Raw genomic sequence first — 23,992 nt, 5'->3', positions numbered from 1 at the left:
TTAAAATGTCAGAAAAAGAATCTCTGGATATTCCTGCCAATTGCTTCACATTGAAAGATACACACTTGGTATTACACTCATTTCTGTATAACCAGCCAAAGTGAAGGGTTTCCCAATGTCCTGTCAGCCTGACATTAGAACCTATGTGCTTCAAAAAACATCATGGAAAGTACCAGTCAACAAGTTTAGTGTCCCCTGCTACTGCAGTTTGTGGAGCCTGCAGGAACAGGTTTGTAAACAGAAGTTAGAGATCAGGTAGAAGTCCTTATAGTAAGAGCACAACTCCAGATCTGAACAGCTGCCTCTGCTGAATCAAGTTCGAATTTACTCCAGATAATGTAAGAAGCAACAAACTGGCATCTGAGACTTTCTAGGAGAAGGCTGCAATAAAAAAATCTTCAAAAAAACCTTTAAAAAGAAGTGTCCAGAAGAGCTGCAGCCCCAGCAGAGCAGGCTGGGGTGACTGCTGCAGCCCCAGCAGAGCAGGCTGTGCACTCAGAAGCGCGAGTACGCCGTTCTCTGCTGCTGCTGCTGCGCTGGGGCCGGGCCCTGCTGCTGCTGCTGCTGCAGGCGAACCTGCTGCGAGTAGGGATCCTCCAGAGACTTGACAAAAATCGTTGTTTTAGGCCCAGTTTTCCAGACAATGCCATTTGAGTCTATCACAGAGGACTCCACGGTGATGTTGTGGGTGCCAAGGATGACAAAGTTGAGCAGGAACTGGGTGCTGAAGTAGTCGTTGTGCGGTTCCACCCTCTGCTCCATTTCATTGGTCATGCTGTCAAGAGGAATCTGAGAACACAGATGGAAGGTTAGAACACCATAAACCGGCCAAAAATAAGTTTTCAGGTCTCCACTTGAAGGAGAGAGGAGAAAAAAGGAAAAATCTGTTTGCAATTCTCCTAAACCAATACATGTGCATACCTGGGACAGCTTGACAAGCTAACTAGTCATCTTCCACCTGAGGTTCTGCTTTTCCACAAAGTAATGTGAGTCAAACATCACACACTCCCTAGTCCTCTCCTTTTACAAACCATTGACTTTCTCCCTCAAACAACACCAAATAACAAAACAAACAAAAACCTGACCCCACAACCCACCAAAGCAGGCCTTTCACTAAATATCACATGCTGGCAGAACCTAAACCTCAGGAATGCAGCCTTTGATAAAACTGTTGACTTAAGTTTAATATGTGCTCCTCAGATGCTATTTGTTTTGGACAGCCTGTCCTCATGATTTCCACAAACAAAATAAAAGAACCATAAATTGACTATAAAAAATTCTAGTGACTCTGTGGCAGAGAGTAATATACTCCTGGTCTGCTTGTTTTGCCCTGTGGTGTTTTATATGCTATATAACTAGGCTGTTTTCCTCATCTCAGGCAGATTCCTAATGACTTGTTCTGAACATCACAAAGCCTCTTTGTTTGGAAGAGCTGTTACAAAAAGGTATTGACATTTTGCAGACTTAAAAATCCCAGATCCCCTCCACAAGTTATGCTTGGCTCTGGCCAGAGCTTGGATGTCAACTGGCAGGAGTGACAGGACTACAGAACCACCCCCATTCCTCTCATCCTGGGAATTCTGCTACCCAGAGACAAACAAAAGAACAGCAAAACATCTTAAGGCTCCTCCTGGCTCTGTTCTATCCACACCTTATAGTCCTGTCCAGATTTGCTCTGCAGCACTGAAGAGACATTGAGACAGACAGACTGGATTTTACGGAAAAGGCCTGGTTTGGATCCGTGCTGAACCACTCCCTCCACCTTGAGGGCCAGCTGCTGGTTGTTCTGTACTGCTATAGGCTCTGCTGGGTTCCTTGGAGATGGGGACAGAGCAAGCTGGAACACAATAAACAGAGCAAAATGTAACTATAAGCCTCCAGAAAAGCAAACAAAATTCAAGGATGAAACAGGACACCTTCTTATAGAAACATTTCCAAGAGAGGTTGGGTAGGAAAAATCAGCAAATGGAAACACAGCCTTTATCAGAGACTCATGACTATATTATTTAATAAACATCATCAGCAATACCAGATATTATCTTGGTATCAGTTTCATTTATTTCTTCAAAATATGTGGGAAAAAAATCTTCCACAGGTATATTAAGCTGAACAAAGAAGCAAAATGCAATAATAGTAAGTAATAAAACTTAAGGCTTTCACTTTTCCCAGTAAAAAGGAGCACTTGAGTAAAACAAAAAAAAGAAAACCCATGACCTTAGTCATATTTAGTCATTCTTAGTCAGTGAGCTGATATATAGGACAATTTTCTTCCAAGATAGTGAACATTGCTTTTTAAAGGGAAAGGAAAAAAACCAAATACAAATCTATAAAAGCTGCCCTTCCAGACTAGAATTATTTAGCTTTGCAGACTCAGAATCAACAAAAAATCCAGGTACATTTTACTTTTAAGACTTTGCAATCAAAGAACTGAATCCTACTTGCCTAAGTGACAGTCTAGTGGTTCTGAACAACCATGCACACATGCTATTCAAGTTACTCCTAACACATTAAACCAAATGTTATTTGCAGTTATGTATCTTCACTAAAAATCCTTAAGCTTTGTGCCTTCAGTAGGGCTTTTCTCATGAAGTAAAGACTTTCTAAAATTTGAGGCCATATTTGAGCAGTACTTACCTTAATACTTGTAGACTGCAGCTTTTGGAAAAAGTACCTTTGAAATGAAAGGGGCACCTTCAACAAGGCAATGACAGCATTGCACAAACAAGCTGTGTGCTGCAAGAAACAAGAGCCAAAACAACTGAGAAAAAATATCATTCATGACACAGGAGAAATACATGTACCTGAGCTACTGAAATGGCAGGAATTTCCATTTTAAGTCCAAAAATATATTAATACAGTCATAGAATTATAGCCACTAAGATTACAATGACTATATTCAGCCTCTCTGTTTATGTTCTGCCCCTTGTTGAAGGAGGAATCTGCTCTGGAAAAAAACAAGGAGGTCAAGCAAAAGAAAAATACAGATCTTTCCAGTCCTAGTCTTAGAGTTCACAGAGCAGGATCTGCTTGAAACACTCCTACACACAAACTCTCAAAAAACAACTCCCCTCCAAGCAAAAAGCCTGGCATCTATCACAACTTCATGTAATAATTAAGTTTTAAGGCTCTTGTCTGCTCTTCCTTTCCCTGCCGCACCATGCCTCTGGCTCAGATGGACACAAGCAGTGCCACTGGAGTCACCAAGCTGCCCTGGTGTGCAGCCAGCCACAGCTAAGTGTACAGGGTTTACCTTTGCTGTGGTTTACATGATTTACTCCTCTGTTCTATTTGGAATTGGTGAGGACTGTTGGTTTTAGAAACCAGGCAAACAGATGCCAACCATGTCAAAGCACCTCGCTCTCACTACCATGCACTTCAGCTTCAGGATGCTCAAGAGCAGCAAGAGCCAAAGGCACCAGCCCTGTAAGGAGAGTGTTATCAGCTCACTGTTTGCACCAGCACACTCACACTGTGCTCCCTGATGCCCTGCACTGATAAGAGAAACACAACACTCCCAAAGCACAGGGCTCACCCCCAGCAGCTCAGGGAGCAAAGCCAGGCTGCTCTGGGCAGGGGGACAATTCCTTCAGAGCAAGAACAGGAACGAGGAGAATGTGCTGCAGGGTTTGCATGTGAGTGTGCTGAGGGGTCTGACAGCTCTTGCAGTGACCTTATCAGCACCTGCTGTGCTCTCAGGATGGGAATTTTAAAAATATTATTTTTCAGCAGACCAGCAAGGCTACAAATGTTTTAGCAAAATGATTTTTGAAGTATTGTTAAACAAGCGTGTCTCTGTAGAGACCATTTGAGTCAGTAATGTTAATCAACTGAGAATGCTTCCCAGTTTCTTGCCAACCACAGATAAATGGGAGTTCTGGGGTTTTGGCCCCTTTTCTCTAGGCAATATACATTTAAAACTGTTACTTGCCAAGTAAGACACAGGAGCATACTTCCTGTTGAGGGATTCCACTTCCTCTAGCACATGATTAAATACAGACATCATTCTTCTTTCATATTCACTTTCAACATGAGCTGTTCCATTTGAGCTATATTCCTGGAAACTAAAAAAAAAAAAAAAAGAAAAAAATGAAACTTTTCATTATGTCTAACTTACTTTCCTCATCATAACCTGGAAGGCACACTACCAAACAGATGTGGCAAGACATTACAACATGAAATCCATTAAGAAATGTCTTTCAAACTGTTTACTCTTTCTTTATTTTTTTTTCCACTAAAACACTTGCCCTTTACATTTAAATCTTTCTTACCTACCATTTATTCACCACTTCTTGTCCCCACCCTCTCAGCTGAAGCAGTGACAGGTCTAACAGACTCAGCATACTTACTTCCCCTGGCTTTTTTAACCCTGCAGTGTTTGTAACAGCCATGAAAATCTCACAACACAAAGCAAGAAAGCCAGTCAGAATTAAAACTAAATCTCCAGGTTTATAATCTCCTCCTTTGAATAGAATTTCATCTCATTGACTAATACACCTTCTAAGCAATGCTTAATTCATAATGAGTACTACAGTCACTTAGGATGTTCACTTTTATTACCAGCTATAAAATCACTGAGAGATTTAGAGATTTTATCCACAGTATTTTCCATTTAACCTCAGCCCAGGAGTTTTAAACAGTGATTAAATTCATCAGTACTTCAACATTTTTTTCTAGTGGATTCAAGTTCATTGTTAGAAAAAGAGCCAGAGATGATGGCTTTACATTAAAAATTTGAACTATCTTATTGCATGTGTTTTCACAACTTTGAAGGAAGCTAAGGTGCACTTACAAGTGCAGGCAACAGGCATGGGATCTAACACACAACAACACAAACTGAAATAAGTGGCTAAAGGAGAGATTAGAAATTCAAGTCTACACTTAAGATAACTCCAGTATAGTGCTCTCAAGAACAAAATCAGTATGAAATGCAGAACCCAAGAGAGTTCCAGGTACATATGCCAGGTACACCACAGCAGCAACAGATCCTCAAGCCTGCTCAGAATACAATTAGGAATATCTACTGAGAAACTTTCTGAACATTCCTTGAATTCCTAGGTTTAAAGCTCCAAGGATTTATTAACAAGCAGAAAAGGAGTATGCAGTTAACTATCAAACCTACCTTGCAGATTCTGGGTCCAGAATCAGAGCTTCTATTGCATGTGAAATCAACAAGCAGCTCTGCTGTTGTCTGATATTAATATTAAGGAATTAAAAGACTTTCAAAGTTGGCACCTAAAGCAAGAAATGCAGTGTATTTGGTGGCACTTTTCCTTGTGAAGTAATCCTACAGTCATTACTCATTTAGTGAACAGAGAGCAGGAACTGTGAAAATACCAAGTTATAAGCTGCTCCAATTTTTGTGTCATAACTTGCTTATCAAGTAATTCCAAACAATAATATGGCAATGTTTATCTTCAAATAGGTTTTAAACAATTGGCAGCCAATTTTTACGTTATTAACTTCCGAAATTACTTTGTGGCAGTCTTCAAAGAAAAGAGGATTCTTATGCTTTATGCTGGGCACATGAGAAGAAAAGTGGACAAAGCCTAGGATTTTTAAAGGATACAGTTCTACATTCCTTAGAGTTGCTGAATCTGCATCAAAAGATGACTGATAGAGATCTCCATATCGTGCAGCCAAGTTTCGGAATTCCTCCATTGAGTGTTTCATCTGCAGAGACAATGTTACTAGGCAAAAACACAAAACAAAGCAGAACAAAACCCCACAAATCCAGAAAACCACTACACGGTAACAGACAACACTGAAGGAATAAGGGGGCACATTGGAGAAAAGTTTATGAAGTTCCTGCTTCTTCACTCAGATAACGATTACCAAAGTGACAGACTGTTATCCATGCATTAAACAGGTATATTTCCTGCACCAACAAAATCTCCTTGGGTTAAAAAGAAAGCAAAAGAAAAAACCTCCATCCCCTACTGGTAAATCAAACTGCTCTATCTCTCAATGACCACCCACTGGCTGGATTTAGAAGCAAACCTCCTTGGTGTTCCAAGGAGGTACAAGGCAAGTTTTGTACAGTACCAAGGGAGTTGCCAACTCCCAGCAAAAGGAGTTGCAGAATTATCCTCAGGTGTACATAATATTCTTCCTTAGTGTACTCAGAGTGTCTGAGGTGTTTCAAAGCAAGGTGTGAAAAGCCTTGCTGCAAGTTTGAATGTACCAAGTCACTTGCTACGTGCATATCCCTGGAAGCTGTGTGTGTGACTGGGGGAGAAAACACACGTGCACATTCACCTTCAAAACACAGCCTGCTACAGGCAGGTGTTTTCAGAGCTACAGGTGAAAACCAAAACCCACTTCACAACTGCTTTTCATTTATTTTCTCAAAAATGTTTGCTGAGAAGCAGAATTCATACCAGAGTCACAAACACAACTGCACAAGAGTGGAATAGGACCACATACCTGGTTGGAGATGCGGCCACACCTCTGGAGATCATTTCCTGATGTCATAGCGATGGTTGTGGCAATAGCTGGGGGTGGACTCGTTTTTAGGCTGTTGCAGGTACAAATAAGTTGAGAAAAAGCTTGCAGAAGGTCAATCCTGAGTTTCACAAATCCACACTGAAAGCTCAGAGGATTAAGTGGTGTACTAGCAGCCTGAAACACAGTAATAGGAATGTTGGCAAACTAGGTCAAAAGCAAAAATGATAAAATTACACTGCAGTGTCACTGAACAGTCTCATCAGAAAAAACTGAGCCCTCAAGTTCAATTCTAAAAGCTGTTTTTTTAAAAATTACATTTAACAAGTTTGCTCAATTTCAATCACACTCAATATAAATGACATAGAAGTTACATAATTGCTAAGTCATATTCCAAGCATGTCACCCTTGTAACAAATATGACTTAAGCAGTTAAAATAAATACTGTTAGGGCACATATTTCCTTTTTCCAAGGCCAAGCCATTAGGCTTAAATGACATCAGGCCAGACAGTCTTTATCACAAGAAGAAGTACACTGAATTGGATGGCAAACAAGAAACACAAGGACTGAAAAAGTGATTCTCTGCATCAGCCACAAGAGAAGGAATTGGCTCAAGTTACCCCCAGCACAAGGTAAGGGTGACTTTTTGGAACTGTGAAACATGATGAAGGCACTGAACCTTGCATTTGATGAAGGCAAGAGACACAGTCTAGTGGTAACTAAGAACAGTAAATAACAGAATTCCAGGAGGGTAGATAAGCTGCTATTGTTCAGAAAATACAGTTCTATGAAGCCTTGCTCCCTAAAAGTTTATCTGACTTGTAGAAGCATCTATGACAGCTTAGGACACCCAGGAGGGGGTAAACTGCAGTACTCGAGGTTTGATACTAGTTAAGCCAAAACCCCACTACTTATTTTTCTTAAACTGTTGGATTTTGAGAAGAACAAGCCCTCTCCAAAAACAAAGCACCAGTACTTCCTCTTGCACTCATGCCTGTCTTTGCCACTGCTTCTTATTCCTTACCAGGTCACTTCTCAAAGCAAGAAGTTATAATCTACCCCAAAACCTTACTAAGACCCATTTCTTTGCTGGCAGAAAAACAGCTAAGTGGTTTCACACAAAGCATCACATCATCTGAGAACTGGCCCACTACTTACTAAAGTGAGGAAGTATCAGCCCACTGCAACCACTTAAAACTACTGAACTAGATTTCAACTGAAAAAGTAAGACTATTTCATATTTAAACCATTAAGCCTCTCTTATCTATCACTTTGCTTTTCCTTCTCCAAGGGCACAAAAAAAAACCCCTTTTGAATGGGAATTGTTCACTTTATTTTGCAAGGATGGTTTCAGAAAAGCCTCTGTGGAAGAGGGCTATACTGCACTGTAATTGCTCTACAGAGACTACATGCTTTTAAAGAGTAAAGTACTCATATCAGAAAATACAGACTTTTTAGTAGCACAAATTGGACTTGAATCTTGTAAATGGAAATACAAGCTTGTCTCATTAATACTGCAATTCACCTTATCTGCCATGGGCAGTGAGTGAGTGACAATTCTTTCTGAAAGTGACAGAAGTATTTCTTTGGCTCAGCCAAGTCCTTCAAACACCACCACTTGACATATTTGGAACTGGTGCTTTTTAACCAATGGCTGTATAAGTGCTTTGTTCAAGTTTTGTATCTTTTTTAGATTACCAGCAGTGGAAAAATAAGCCCAATGAGACATAGGATCTGTGCCAGAAAGAGCAGGACCCATTCAAAACCTTTGCTAAGTGTACAACCAAGCACACAGCAAGACAGATGGGGACTGTGGTCAATGTGCTCCCTGACAAGTCCCTGCTCTCCCACAGGGAGAACCTCTTATCCATAAAGCAGAGGGGTTTCTTTCCCTCAAGTGCATTAACTCCAATGAAAGAACACTCTGCAGTGCAAGGCAGAGTTTTATGTTTATCAAGGAGGAATTGAGAAATTTTCCAACAAGGCACTGTCTGAACATTTCACTGCTGCTAAACTGGGCTGGCTGAACATCTGCAAGAGATTTACTGACACGGTGCTTCCCAGCTACAGAGTGGAGCAGCTACACCAGGCTCATCACATGCACCACTGCTCTGTGGTACCAGCAGGGCTGAGTCATGCTCTGCACTGAAACAGCAGCAACAGGAGAGCTCCAGTCAGAGGAAAGAGAGCAAAAGCCTACAGCAGCAAGGCTGTCACGTGCATTTTGTGGCACTTTGCTCCCCTTGGAGAGGCTGAGTTCTATGGACAAGCAGTCAGTGGCTCCTGTTACAGCTGATACACTCAAGCATGGCTGGGAAATTGTCCAGAGTGATGCAACAAGTCAGCAACAACCAGCAGAAAAACCCAATTTCCTCCCCTCTAACCTACAAATCCTGTACTCACTCCTCTGGACCACAACCACCCATAAGGAGGGCACTGGGCCCAGGAAAGCACTATGTGCAACAGGAACTGAAGTCAGCAGAAGAGATGAAGACAGGAATCCTTCAACAGAAAAAAGCCCCAAACTCCATGGAAGGGGTAATTAAATTACTGGATCACAGTATGACCTAATTAAGTATGTTATTTTCCTGCCTGTATTAAATATTAACATCTAATTAGATGAGGTCCTCCTCTCAATGTCTTCTTGATGTAAGAGAAATCTTGAAGTGTTGAATTAAAAGCCTGATTCACTCAGCCAACACTTAAAGACAAACACTTCAGGATTGATGGGTCTTTCAGAGGACAAAAGTGGAAAATTATGTCATTGCAGCTTATTCAGGGACATCTTATTAATAAATAGTAATATCTGAACTTTATTAAATGCTAATGTCTGAATTTTCATGACCCTAATAGTCCAGAAACTAAAGCAATGATGCAGCTTCACTGAAAAGGCATACAGAAACTGTATGTAAAGATTGCTTCATGGAAACTAAAATATGAAAAAAAGTATAGTGTGAAGCTGGATCATTTTTGCTTAAGAAGCAACTTTACAGTAGGAACTGAAGGTCCCTAATCATTAATGCTTTTTTTTTTGTTTACATTCACAGACATCACACAGCTTCTTGGTATTTTTACCACTTCAGAGAAGCAGAAAGTATTTGCATAAAAGCACGTACCAGTTGGATTTGATGAAACTGAATTGTCTTTCCTCTTCTTACTAGATTGCTTTTAGGATTCCATGAGATCATATTGTCAAATAGAAGGCAACATGAACTCAGCAGGAGGGAGGAAGACAATTGAATCCTTCTCTATATTTCAAGAAGACAGCAGCCAATTCAGGCCAATTCTCAGGCTTGGTTATTACAATACCTTTCATTCACCCAAAGCAAGGAGTGGAAAACTATCAGTATTGTCACTTTAATTAAACAAGATCTTTCACATTTCATTTGATCTGATCAAGGCAGGAAATGAGGGGTGGAGGGAGAAGAAAAAGCAAAGAGAAATCTAGCTAATCCTACTTGGCTGAGTTACAGGATGTGCTCTCTCAAGATGCAGCGTGTGATGCCTGCAGAGGAGAACCAAGCAGAGTCTGGCAGATGCCAGAGATATTAAAGAACTTTTCAGAGAGCTACAACAGAACCCAAGGAGGCACACTGCAGCAGCAGAAGCATCAGCAGAGGTGTGTGCTGACCGTGAGCGAGGCGATCCCTTTGTGGTAGGACTTGAGGGCCTCGGCGATGCAGGAGAGCGCGGAGCTGGAGCTCTCCTCCTGCAGCCCTGCCAGGCACTGCTCGGCCTGCGAGAACTCCTTCAGGCTGTTCAGCCAGAAGTAGAAGTGCTCTGAGGCCACCTGGGTCAGCAGGCTCTGGTACAGCTCTCTGGCCATGTCGTGGTTGCCCTGTAATGACAAGAATGATTCTGAAAGGGGACGTGAAAGAAGGCTGGGGATTTCTACAGAACTTACACAAGGAAGAAAACAGGAACATCGCCAGCTTTCAAACACAAATACTGAAACTTTTTCCAATGATTTGATTGTGGCAATGCTAATAATAAATAAAAGCACAAGTGCTTACTTTATAGAAACACCAGGCTGTAAAAAAGCATAGTATTTATTTACACAAGATAATTCAATAAGATGAGAAAAAACCATGGAAATTTAGCTCAGCATCTCATACTAGGGTTTCTGTGTAATTCTAACCCCAACTGTGAATTTACTTAAGGGAAAAGGGAAACAGTATATTTTTCTTCCTTTCTTCACACTGAAGGAAGAGAACCACACATCAGGATGACCTTCACATTCTGAAGAGCAGTCAGACAATACAGATTAGGCACATGCTCAACAAAGTGCCAGGACATCACTTACTTCCTTCTCAAATACTTCAAAAGGATAAGTAAAAAACCATTTTGATGGGATGAATGTCCCAAATTATACATATCTGAATCTGCATTCCAGAGAATTAAGAGGCAAAGTGGTTTTTATTTTTTTTCTCCATTCACTTCTTTCTCCCAAGTCCTACAACTTTCCTTATTCCCTTATCCAATTTAAAGAATTCCCTGGCCATTCCTTCAATCACAGAAACCATTTTTCTGCAGGTATTTTCACTTACCATCCTGGAAGCCTGCCTGGCTATCCTGTAGGCTGTCCATCCATTGGAGGCATTCTCAAGCTGCTGTTTGATAACAGTTTTGATTTCTGTGGACAAAGCTTTCTGACTGGAAACAAATATCACTGTGGCAAGAGAAACCTAGTAGAGTGGAGGAGTGAGAAAGAAAGTTATAATTCAGTAACTAAAGAAAAAAAGAAAAAAAAAGCCATTTCTGTTTTATTTTGGGCTAAAAACTACATAGAAGATGACATATATATTTTTTTTAACTGCAAAACTTCTCAGTCATTTATCTTTTAAATAGTTACAGCAATCCAAGTATTTCTTGTAGATAAAAGTAACTTTCATTTAAAGAATCTCAACTCTGCCTTTTAGCTGAAATATTTAAAATGCTCCAAGTAAATTAACAGAAATCTTCTAATTTCTTTTTTAAAATTCAAATTCTTTTCCAAATATATGTGATGAAAGCATTTTTCTCTCTTACAGTATACTAAGTCGTTTGCCTCAGAGCACCCTATATAAATGGAGCTAGCTGCCATTTGGCCTTTAAACACTACTTTAGAGACACCCCAATAATTTCAATAGCCAGGCTTGCCTAAGCAGTGCCATCTGCTGGAAAATCTAATGGAATACACGGCATAGGACAGCTCCATCTAGGAGATATTTCTACACTGAACACTGACATAAAGAGTCAGAAGTTGAAAGAAAATCGAAACCGGTGGCTACAGACTGGCACATCAACCCGGACACACAACAAATGCCTTAGCTGCCTTTTAAAATACTGTCCATCCCCAATTGTTAATACAGACTTTATGCATCAAGGGAGGTCTTACCAAGAGTTCCTGCTTTTTATCTGTGGCAGATTGTCCAATCAATTTATAGAGGTCCATGAGGTCTCCCAGCATGCCATCTGCCAGGACAGGCAGCTGCATGGCAATGGCTGCCAGGCAGTGGCACATGAGGATCCTGGCATTGTCCTGGGCACTGTGCAGCTGTGCCAGCAGGGATTCCACCACGGACTGGCTCAGGTGGGGGCGGCACTTCACCAGCTTCACCATGCAGGTCAGCGTGATCTGCAACTCACACAGCCCACAGGAACATCACCACAATGGCCTCAAGCCAACAAAGCCAGGCACAGCTACTTGGCTGCAAGCAGGACTGCACAAACACTCATCTGGTATTTTCACAACTATGTACTCTGCTAAAGGTTTTTCCAAGTCTTTGTCCCTGAGCTACCAGCACTAAAACACATCACAAATTCAAGAAACATTAATAGTCTCTCATGCCACCAGCCTGAAAGGTAAATAACTAGAAAAATTACTGATGATTTCTGAAGTGGGAAAATAATAATGACTTATAAAAATGCATCTCCATCTCCAAAAAGCAAGTTGTCTCCAAGATTCTCTTTGTCCTTCAGAGACACCTCAATCCAATGTTCATGTTTTATTACAGCTGTTCCTCTGAGAGGAATGCTCCCTGCCACCTGCAACAACTCTCTTAACCCAGAGTTGAGAGGAGTTGTACTATGGCTATGCCCAGTTTCTCTACTGCTCTGAACTCTGATTATGGGCAAACCAGAAAAATCCTCTTTTCCCTCCAGTCTGTTGTGCTTCCACCAGAAAGGATCTGGTGCACACCAGCCTCTCTGTCACACAAGCTGTTATTATAACTTATAGCTGTGAAGGGGAAGACAACAGTAATGTCACCTTTAAGGTTGCCTGAGCTCCTGGGCTGTCATCTTGACTACAGAGAACAAGTAGAGCTTCTAAGCCAAAAACTGCATCTTGCTCCAAAGGCAGAAGATCTACAAAAGGGAAAAGAGTTAGTTTGTTTTCTGACCATAGCTGGTGTAATGTTTGCACTGCTGTTGCAATGATGACAATTAAGAATCTTCCTAACACTTCAGCTTTGCCTTACTCTGATGAGAAACAATTCTGCCATTCCATGTCTTGGGTAACTATTCAGCAGCCCCACTGACACTTGCAAAGCATGCATAAATCCTGGGACTAAGACTTCTAAATGCCGTGTTATTATTTTGCAACAGGCTCTGTGCAAAGGGCTTTCAAAGGTTGACCAACAATTCACTAATCTTACAGCAAAGGTAAAACAAGCATTCATTTAGCACAAGTTCTGTTGTGGGCAGCAATTTTCTCTAAATGAGACAAAGATGGAACCTTCCCAACCATTCATAAGGCCATGCTAGATGACAGTCCCCATTCTCCCTAACCAGCCTGAGGGATCAGACAGACTTACAGCCAGGTTCACAGACAGGACGAGTTAATCTGTGCTAAGAGCATAAGCCTGGCTGCAAACAGAGGCAATGCACTGCCCCTGCTTTCCCTTACCTTTCTCCTGGCAAGAGGCTGAAATATTGGTCAGAATTCTCACTCCATGGGCTGCAATGCCACGGTTATTATGGTAACAGCACTCCTGTGCTAGTTTTACCAAATCAAATGACCTGGCAGTTGTAGCTGCTGCTCCTAAATAAAAGCAAGGCAAATGGAACATGAAACTGCAGTCCATAAATATACCACGGAACTTTAAGTACATTTCTGCAAAACCATTATATTGATTTAGGGTTTTTTCTTACGTTTAAATAATAGGATGAAAATATTGCTCTCTCTTCAGACAAACCCAGAGACTCTCTCATTCTTGAGCACTACACAAGTTAGACACGTAAGAAATCAACCTTTAGCTCCAAATGTTCTGTTTCAGGACTCAGAGAAATACTGCCTTAAGAAATATTATGTCTGATTAAAAAAAGCTGGTGAGCCTATTAATTATTAAGCCATGCCAGAAGGACTGAAGAGGATGTACTATTTTTTTTCCACTTCTGCAGCCCATGTATTTGAGCTCATAGCACTCATTTGGGCAGTCTGGCTTTCAAGAAGAAAGAGTGTGATCATAATTTTGAGAACAAGATACCTTGAATCACTTTTAAATGTCTACTTTTCCTAAAATTTCTCCAGAATATTGTCACAATATTTTGGTGACACCTGGTACTACTGTCAAGCCCACAAGGGTGGAACAGTAACATGCCAGTCCACTCTTACACCATGAAGCCTCCCTACTACTCAAAAATTATACAAATCCATGGTTTCAAAGCACCTTAAGCAGAATGCAGGTCAGCCACCTGAGAGGCAATATGTTCCTCCACAAAATGAAGAAAACTTGAAGACCCAAAGGCAAAAACCCTTTTAATATACCACAGCACCCGCAAAACACAACAAAACCATCATTATTCATGACTATACAGTGTCCCATTTTCAGCTTACATACATGATGAACACAGTCTGACTCTCAGTGTTCTGAAGTTCAAAAACAGTTTTAGAAAATGCCACAAAGTGTTGAGATGAAACTGATCAGCAGGAGAAAACCAAGCCATTAGAATGCCAAAGGTAACCATCTCATCCAGTTTTCTTACCTGGAGCACTGCTGAAGTACTGTTTAATGGCAATGGTCCCTGATAACGTGGAAAGAACAGATAACATGCCCATTTTCAAGCTGTCATAAGGAGTGTTTAGAGCAGATTCACAGAGTGCCTAAAAATCAACAGGAAAAATAATATAGAGGTAAGAAGTAGCACGAGCTATCTGTATGAAGTATTTAGTTGCACTTCTCTGAGAAGTTTTAAGAATCAATATTCTCCCATTAAAAATACTGTACTAAAATCAAAAGCCAAGTCCTCAACATCTGGTTTAGAGGACTAAGGATGTGGCTTGTAGAAAAGTGACAATGGGTCCCATATGCTAGAAAACACCGATTATAAGCCATTCATTAATTAAAAATCAGTGGCAAAAATATTATCTGGTCTCATTGATCCAATACTATAAAAGATTTTAAGACAGTTTCAGGCATGCTGATTATCTTGCATTGTAACAATGTGCAAGGTTTTATATAAATATACGTCTCTGAAGAGCAAGGTTTCAAGTGTAATTTCCTTTAGCAGCATTGGTGTCCAACAGGAGTTTAAGGTTCTTGATAAATAAATTAAAGTGTATTTTATGTTTTAACTCATTTGTAGTAGAACTCATATCTTACTTTTGTGCCTTTTGCCAGATTTTTATCACAGGTCTTATCACAATTTGGTTTGAATAACTCTGCAAAGGCACACTGTTCTCAATTCCTTATGCTAACATTGCTCACAATTTAGTTATTCACTGGTTTTGGATGCTTTCTTAGTCAACAGAAGGGACAGTAGTATGAGACATAAATAGAAAATATAACTATATTCTGCTTTAGAGTGTGTCAAAACTGAATGCCAAAGAGCCAGTAACGAAATAAAGAAAAACAACACAATTAGTTCCATAGAACATAAAAAAAAAAACCCACAGTGTTCTTACCAGGTATATGTATTGTGTAAGGGTTAAATTCTAAACATATCTGTGATTTGTACCAATTAGTATTTTCTAATCCACTGACTAGAATGGCATCAACAGACAGAGGAAGATCTAATGGCTGGGGTAGAAAATGAGTCTTGATGTCTCCCAAGACACTGATGCTTTACTCCAGTGCTGTCAGATCAGCTCTCAGGGCATATCTGAAACAGTGACTGTGAACACTGCCAGGACACACAGGAGTCAGCAGGATGGACTGCTCCAGGCAGCAACAGCTTCTGAGGCTGATGTCCAGAAATCAGTGAAGCCTCCACAGTGCAAACACCAAACTTCCCACCTGACCTACACAGGACAGACTTAAAATGCTGAAGAAACTAACCAATGTTTGCTGGTAAAAAGGTACAAGAGGCAGGCCTTGCCATGAGAAAAGGAGAGGCTGTTCCAGTCCTTGTTGTATAAGCATGGTATTTGTTTATATTGTCTCCCGTTGTTGGGAGAACAACTTCCCAACAAAATTGTCAACTTGTTATTTCAGAAGTCAGAAAAACTCTATTTCTGCAAGCTTCAGACAATTAGCTTTGTTTTCACCTAGCCACTGGTTTAGTTCTGACATCAGTGGAACTCTTCCCTATGAATTTCAACCATCAGGACACCCACTCTGCTTCAACACACTACATGACAATGAAAGCCACATTGTCAATGCCTCTCACTTGTACTGACATAGCTACTATTGAAATATGGGATAGAGCAGCATTTTCTTCACAAAAAATCCACAATTCCTTAAAATTCCTAAAAGGAAATAAATTTCTGGAGTTAATCCATTATGAAGAAAAAAGCAGTTCACTAAAGCAAAAAGCTCTGCACACTCCAAACCATCATCTCCAAGAACTGGGGACAGAGCAGAACCTGCTTTATTCCTCACATGATTGTTAACAAAAACCTGCATAGTTTTTTCTCCCAGATGCCTCATGCTCCAACAGGACAGGATCCAAGTAGCTTCCAAGAGTAACAAAAACAAAGAAAAAATGACCCAGGAAAAAGTAGAGCTGTGACCCCCTGCCATCAAGTTCTTGAAATATTTACTTTCCCATTAATCTAAACTGAAGTTATTTTCCATTTCTTTTCTACCAGAAAAAGGGGAAGGAGAAAAAATTCATATGCAACTTGATTGTAATATCTACAACATAACACAAATTTCCCCAAATAGCACAGGTGCACTATAAACACCTTCTCACTGATACAACCTGAGTCACAAGGCTACTATTACAAAAACCCCATTAATTCTAAGAAATGAAATCAAAATCCCATTTGTCCTTTTAAGTACCCCTTACTGGATGACATGTTTTGACAAATCCCAGAGGCTGTTTTGCACCAGAGCATTGGTGTGTACTCATTGTGGTAAAAACATTCAGCTCTCATGTCTGTTGCCTGGAATGGCTTTGTCAGATGGAAAAGCTACTTGCTCATGGTACAGAGGCCTCCTACATGGCACATGCCTTCCCTTGGTAGTGTCAATTTATCCAACTGAAGACATTCTGTGAGCTGCTCATTGATGCCTGGCTAGGCTGCTTGGCAGAGTAACCTAACTTAAGGGTATGGAGATGCATGTTACTCCTTCCTTTACCTCCCCAATCATTCCTCCGGGGAGAATTCTACAACTCCTTGGGAAGCTTCATAAGAAATTTTATCTTAAAAACCATGAATATTTAGTAGACCTGAATATTTTCTCTGCTCCATGTATGTGGTGTCTTGTTGGCCAACAACCTCAGATCCTGGATTGCAAGCCTCTTCACAGCCTTCCTGGGGTCATTTTTCAAGTACTGCAACAAAAGTTGAATCTGCAAGAAAATAAATTCATTGTTTAAAAGTGATGCTACTAGAAGGAAGTATTTTCTAAAGCACTCAGGAAGAAATGTTGAGCACACAGAGCCAAAACTAACTTGAGAAAGTATGAACATGCCAGCCATGTTTTTTAGTCTCCATCAGTTTTATGCAGTATTGGCTGTTGTGCTGCAGAAATACAGCCTAAATCTCCATCTGTTTACTGCCATTAAAAAACAAAAATAAAAGCAGCACATTAAGTGTTCTCATGTTGTTTCAGCAGACTTAGGTTCAGCACCATCAGAAGCATCATCTGAAATACAGAAGTGAGCCACAGCAGAGAGTTTCAGACAGATCAATGCCATTATCTAACAGACACCAGCCTTGCATGGCTGTACAGGGATGAAAGAAAGCAAACAGATTTTCATTACTCCTTTATAATGATTAGCTGGATGAGTCTCAAGTGACACTGTGTGCAGACCCCCTCTTTTAATCACATCCACAAAGCTCATTATCAGAGCATAAAAAGCATTGCATTTTTCCATCACTGCTTTCCCATTACTTGGTTTGTAGTCCTGAATTTAAGGAACTGATTGAAATTCCTCAAAATTCTCCAAGAAACACAATTTAAATGCATGAAATATTCATGTCCTTCCATGAAAGAAAGGCAAAAGGCACACCCACAACCCAAGACAATATACAGAAGTGCAAAGTAAAGCCTGGCTTCCAAAGGCCAGTTGAACTCTTTTCTCAAAAAATCAGGATGCTTATTTTCCTGTATGCTGACCTGTCCTTGTTGATTTGAATCCCTGATTTAGTAAAAGACATGTTATGAACTGTAAAAAAGGAGTAGTGTGTTTGATACAGTCACCTGGAAATGGAACCAGAAAAGGTAAAAAATATGAAAGTAGCAGCAGTTTTTAGGGTATTCTTCCTTGACAGCACAGGAGCAACCAACCCAGCCCAGGCATCACTGTTTGCTTTGATCAGCAGGCAGAACCTGAGTGCTTTTGAAATGTACTTTGTACTTCAACAGAAGGCATGCCTTAGGAAGAGTTACCTGCTTGGGAATGTCAACCAAAGAGGAAGCAGCAAGCAGAGTGAAGGTGTGCAGGGTGACAATGACCATCTTGGTGGAGGGGTAGGATGTCACCAGCTGCTGCAGCAGCTGCCTGGAGCTGGAGGCCAGGCTGGCATCGTGGTGCATGTGCTGCAGAATAGGGATCAACTTCAGCTTCAGGTCCACAGGTGTGGCCAAACCTGCAATAAGGAAAGAAACACAGCCAGAGTTAGTCCTTGGGTTGGCTTTTTTGGCAGCTCTGAGGCACAGAGTATGTCTGGATTGCTACCACTGCTGAAAGGAGATTGTGCAAACACCTGCAGCGGCTTCAAATAACTCATGTTCTAGCTGGGTGTGAAATGACAGCACTATCAAGCACTTTCATGGCTGTTTGAGAAAGCTGCTCCTTGCTTCCCTGCAGGTAACACACAAATTAACTCATCTGAAGCAACCTATCAGAGTCTATGCAAGCTTATTCATCACACTATAGATGGGCTTTTATTCTGTACCAAACAGGTGCTTCAAAAACTTAAATTTTAGGAGGATTTAAGATAACCAGACAGATTATTGGTCACCTAATTTAAAAACTGGAATCATCTAAGGGCAACAGCATTCTGATATCTAATATGTAAATATGAATAATTAAGAACTTTAATTTCTCTGAAGGATTTTCCTCTTTATCACTCAACATACAAATGTACCTTGAATCATCTCGCTGATTTTGTTACATATTCCGACAGCAAAATCCCTGTGGAGAAAAGAAAGTATCAGGTGAAATGAAAAATAAAAAATTAAGTCATTAAAAATAGAAAAAAAAATTTGACTGAACTACCAAACACTGTGTTTTAACAATTAAAAGTTATACAAAAGAGTGCCTGCCAAAACCTGAGTCTTTTCAGAACTCCTGCACACAGGCACGACCAAATGAAAAAATGAAAGTTTTCAAAAACTGACAATCAGCACTACCTTTTACTAATATAATTTCTGCCAAATAATTCATGATTAAAGCTGCTATTCCAGTTCTCAATCTCATAGTTATGAGCTTTCCATTTCAGAAAAAAAAATCTGCTGAACCTGGATTCAGATTGTCTTATGTGCAATTGTTATTGCACATAATTGTTTTGCTATAAAGGACAGCACAACAGAAAACAGAAAGGTTTGTGAATGTCAGTGTTAATGGAGTTTCCATTCTCTGTAATGTGAAAAAGTGAAAAAACTAGTTCTTACTTAGATTGTGCAGAAAAGTTGGCAGCAGCAAATATAGCAGCTTCAACCTCCACATTGTCATGGGAATCCAAACTCTGGCGAATACTGTGATGGGCATTCTTCCTTTCTGGGATGATAGATGCCATGCTGCCCAACATCCTACACAGCAAAATCAGGACAAACAGTGAGCATGAAGAAATGATGAAACCAAATAAAAATGTAAAAAAGACTGGCTAAAAGGCTGTGTTTATATAAATATGTGCTTTTCCACAGCTGTTACAGAAACAAGCAAATGCTTAAAGTAAACATGTAATTAAATGTAACAGATTTTGTTGTGTGGGTTGCATCAGTGGTTTGATAAAAATTCCATTACATTTTTATAACTTTTAGCTTGAAATTGATACGGTGAGAAACTTACCAAAATTCTTTAAAAATTAAAAGTTCACTATGACATGATTTATTTCCAACATCTTTCACTGATCTAAGTTAAGGTTATTAGTGAAAAAAGTAGCATCACATTTTGTGTAACTGCTAAAAAAGTAGCCTATACTTTGCCAGAAATATTTCAAAGATACCTTTCAGGCATATTTAGCATAATCCAGTTAAAAGAAGAATAAATGTAGGATTTATACTGATGGTAATTTTAGCTACAGCTCTGTGCAAATATTTACACAGTTATCTAGCAATAAAATTCCACAAAGTTTTGTTTAAGCTGCTCTTTCTTTCAACACGTTCTTCCTTATTGACACTATTCAAGGAGGACAAAAAAAATCAACAGAAGATTTTAAATTGAAACTGTTCAACCAACAGCTATTTTAACATTTTATTTGATGCATCCTGTGAATTTAGTAATTAAAGTACTTATGCAAACTGAGAGGATTCCTGGGACTTGTAGCAGCCTGTGAAGATAACCCTCAATGCCAATCAACAACTGCAATCTTATATTGGAGCACTGAACAGAAACTACAAAAAAACATGCAGACATATTGTATTTACAGATTTCTGAGACACCAGGGCATGAAAGCATAATCTCAAATGAAATATTCAAAGAAGAAAGAAATGGACACATGACCTAATCAACCAAAGCCCTGCTAATGCCTCCCATCTCCCAGTAGTAAAATCAATAACAGTTCCAGATGGAGGTATAAAAACAATATAAAAAGACAAGTGCTCTCTTCACATTTGAATTCACCTGCACAGGGGCTGGAAGATGCATTTAAGAGGATCATGTTGGATAGCATGAGGGACACAGACACCAAACCAGCAGGACAGTGACATGGAAGACAAATTAATTTGTTTTCCCACTTGATTCCCAGAAGTTCAAAGCAATCAGTAATATAACAGCATTTCCTCAGAAGTTATTGATCAGATATCAACTACTTTTGGTTGCAAGTTAACAAACACTATTATGACACAAAAGGAAGCACTTCCACTTGGTCTAAAAATATCCTAGGCAAGATGTGATATATTGCATATAGCTACTGTCTGGGCTATGCATACTACAGATTCAGTTTTCCTCTCCGGTGTACACAAAATTTCAACACTGCAAATTCTGTTCTCCCCAGGACCATATACAAAATTCTCACCGTCATAAGTGGTTAATAACCTTGTTCTTATTATCACCAATCCTTGTCATTCATGCTTTTCAAAGACAGATGTCTCTGCTTTTAACTCTATGAGGAATGTATAAAAAGCCTCCTTTATTTCACTCACAGAATCACAGAATGGCCTGGAAGGAAGGAACCCTAAAGATCATCTAGTTCCAAACCTCTGGCCATAGACAGGGACACCTTCTGCTTCACCAGGTTGCTCAAAGCCCCATCCAACCTGGCCTTGAACACCTTCATGGATGAGGCATCCATACTTCTCTGGGCAACCTGTTCCAGTGCTTCACCACACACACAATACAGAATTTTTTCCCAATATCTTACCTAAACCTACTCTCTTTTAGTTTGAATCCATTCCCCCTTGTCCTGTCATTACAAACTCTTGCAAAAAGTCCCTCTCCATCATTCTTGCAGTCTCCCTTCAGGTACTGGAAGGCCACAATTAGAGCACCCCAAAGCCTTCTCTCCTCCAGGCTGAACAATCCCAACTCTCTCAGCATTTCCTCACAGGAGAGGTGCTCCATCCCTCTAATCTCAGCTGCCTCCTCTGGACTCTCTCCAACAGGTCCCTGTCCTTCCTGTGCTGGAGACCCCAGAGCTGGGCACAGCACTGCAGGAGGAGTCTCACCAGAGGGGAGCAGAGGGGCAGAATCCCCTTCCTTGGCCTGCTGCCCAGGCTCCTTTTGATGTAGCCCAAAGCACATTTGGCTCTCTGGGCTGCCAGTGAACATTGCTGGGCCATGTCCAGCTTTTCACCCACCAGCACCCCCAAGCCTCTCACTGCAGAGCTGCTCTTGGTCTGTTCATCCCCAGCCTGGAGTGACACCAGGGGTTGCCCTGGCCCAGATGCAGCACCTTGCACTTGGTCTTGTTATTCCAGACAAGCACATTGATAGTTACCTACAGGTTTGCAGTAAATCAGAACCATTCCCAGATCTGAAGGAAATGATGATCCCTCCTGCCACACTCACCGGAGTGTAATGGCCCGAGCAACCGGATCATTGCTATGGATCACTGAGAAAACTCTCTTGACAAATTCATCCACATTCAGGATCTTCTCCAAGTGCTTCTCACTCTGCTGAGTAACTTTCAGCACACACAGCCTCAGGAAGTTGTTCCTGTTAGAAAATACAAACATTTCTTTGTCAGGCTATTTTGTAACAAAAATTCAAGCACTTTAAATACAAAATTACTTAACTACAGCTTTTGGGAGCAAATTAAAACAAGGAGATAGCTATGCTTTAGAAGCATTTGAGTAGACTGATACAGTAAAATAGAGACTGTTAACATACTATTGCTTTATTTTCCAGTTCAGATAGTGTCAAACTAAAGCCCAATTCCAGGGAAATGAACCTGCTGACACCAGTGAGGAGGGGTGTAAGCAAATGCCTGTTCTGTGCACACATAGGGATCCAAATCTGCTGGAAAAACACATTCAAGACTAAGACAGAGAAGTTTTAATTACCACTGTCAAGTGCTGAGCAAATTTATTTTCCTTCCTGAAGACAAGAGTGAAGATTCCTCAATATCAGCATATACCTTTGTAAGCTTTTAAGAAGCAGCTTTGATTCCATTATATAAATCACTTTAGACAGCAGGCACTTGGAAAAGCTGCGTTTGTTAGATGTGAAAAATGCCAATCACCTGTTTTTTTTAAATTTTAAAAGTTTAATAGTAATAAAATGGTTATAAAAATAGTAATACAATTAGAGTAATAATAATTTGGACAAACTGAATTAGGACAATATAGGACAATAGAGACAAAGAGTTACAGACATCCAGGTACCTTTTTCTGGGCACCATAAGCCTGAAAAAGGACACCCGTTAACAGAGGATTAACCCTTAAAAGCAATAGCCCATTGAATATTCATACATCTCATACATGATGCATAAATTCCATTCAAACAAAGGATTCAGTCTGGTCAGTGTCAACTTCTTCCTCTGAATCCTAACAGTGCCTTCAAGGCGGGAAGAAGTTCATTTCTTCTGATAAGAGGGCAATAAATTCTTTTTCTCTAAAGATTTAAGTGTCTTGTGGCTGCTATCTGGTGTGAGTGCCTCATTCCTTTCTTAAAAAATATCCCACTTACATAGTTCTTATTTTAACTACAAAAGTTACCTTTTTAACTACAAGCCTACATTTATCATATTATTAAAATGTTAATACAGCACTACTAATCAATACAGCAAAATACATAGAGTAAATATCTGCAGAAAGCCATATAATATGCACTTTTCACACTAGAGATTAGATTTGCACATGTGATCATCCATCCATTTATGAGTTACGATTTGGTTGTGCTTATAGAGCAAAACTTACACCAGTGAACTTAAACCAGCCAGGGAGAGAATCCCCAAACCAGGAAAGGAACTGTGTCGTTACCACTCACAGCCACTCACGCCCACTGAGGAAGTGGAAAACAAGTTCCAATGAAGCACAACCACAACAGACTGGGTACCGCAGGGGTGTTGGCAGGCGAGCACGACCCGCCAGCCTCCACTGCAGGACACTTCAAGGCACGGCGCGTTCCCACGGATCAGACTGGAACAGACAGGAGCAGACGGGCAGCACTCACCCCACTCTGAAAACATCGGCCAGCTTTAGGAACGCCGAGTTGATGAGAATGGGGAACGGGTATTTCTGGAAGAGCCTCGGAAAACGAACGACGGCTTCGCACTGCTCCCCGAGCTTGCCGGACCTGAGGCCTAACGGAGACACAGGAATATTACCGCAGGCACCTCTACCGGCCCCGGGTCTTTCCTCTGCCCCCCACCCTCCCTGGGTAAAGCGAGCGAAGCCCCCAGCCCGGCCCAGCTGCCCAGGCCCGCGCGGGCTCACCTTTGTCCAGCTCCATGAGGGCGGAGTTGGCATCCAGCTCCTGCTCGCCATAGCCCGCATCGGCCAGGAAGGACTTGCCGCTGGCCGCCATTGCTGCAGCCGGCCCCGCGCATGCGTGACCGCACGCCTGACCCCG

The 23,992-nt window shown here is 40.8% G+C and overlaps 1 protein-coding gene across 2 annotated transcripts; it reads right to left on the bottom strand.

Annotated features, from left to right (window-relative positions):
* Positions 1 to 471: 471 nt before the first annotated feature.
* On the bottom strand, positions 472 to 23,950 carry INTS7 (integrator complex subunit 7). Of its 2 annotated transcripts, XM_054280233.1 has the most exons (20): positions 23,857 to 23,950; positions 23,594 to 23,723; positions 21,989 to 22,135; positions 19,432 to 19,569; positions 18,906 to 18,952; positions 18,205 to 18,404; positions 17,039 to 17,161; positions 14,411 to 14,528; positions 13,332 to 13,466; positions 12,693 to 12,790; positions 11,820 to 12,059; positions 10,990 to 11,127; positions 10,074 to 10,280; positions 6,424 to 6,618; positions 5,567 to 5,670; positions 5,120 to 5,188; positions 3,929 to 4,061; positions 2,635 to 2,733; positions 1,652 to 1,837; positions 472 to 789 (listed from the first exon to the last, which is right to left on the bottom strand). In XM_054280233.1, exons 1-20 carry the CDS (start codon positions 23,945 to 23,947, stop codon positions 496 to 498), a joined length of 2,892 nt encoding a protein of 963 aa, XP_054136208.1. In that variant the 5' UTR covers positions 23,948 to 23,950; the 3' UTR covers positions 472 to 495. The 2 variants fall into 2 exon arrangements, 1 of the variants encoding a protein (XP_054136208.1); XR_008483212.1 differs by lacking the exon at positions 472 to 789 and having other exon boundaries at positions 1,750 to 1,837; positions 3,951 to 4,061.
* Between the last annotated feature and the right edge of the window lie 42 nt (positions 23,951 to 23,992).

This window comes from Melozone crissalis, unplaced genomic scaffold (assembly GCF_028551555.1).
Source record: "Melozone crissalis strain CALT ecotype California unplaced genomic scaffold, PUWL_Pcris_2 ptg000027l_1, whole genome shotgun sequence".
Taxonomy (NCBI): Eukaryota; Metazoa; Chordata; class Aves; order Passeriformes; family Passerellidae; genus Melozone; species Melozone crissalis.
The sequence above is the reverse complement of the archived record's forward strand: the minus strand, read 5'-3'. Positions and strand labels throughout refer to the sequence as shown.

Bases quoted from the DNA above. Each gene is read 5' to 3' on its own strand.
- INTS7 (XM_054280233.1), bottom strand. From the start codon at position 23,947: ATGGCGGCCAGCGGCAAGTCCTTCCTGGCCGATGCGGGCTATGGCGAG. The intron at 12,060-12,692 runs GTGACATTACTG...TGTGAGTTGCAG, and splicing joins GAGCTCAGGCAACCTTAAAG to ATCACGCTGACCTGCATGGT. The intron at 2,734-3,928 runs GCAAGTAACAGT...TGTTTCTTGCAG, and splicing joins ATGCTCCTGTGTCTTACTTG to CACACAGCTTGTTTGTGCAA.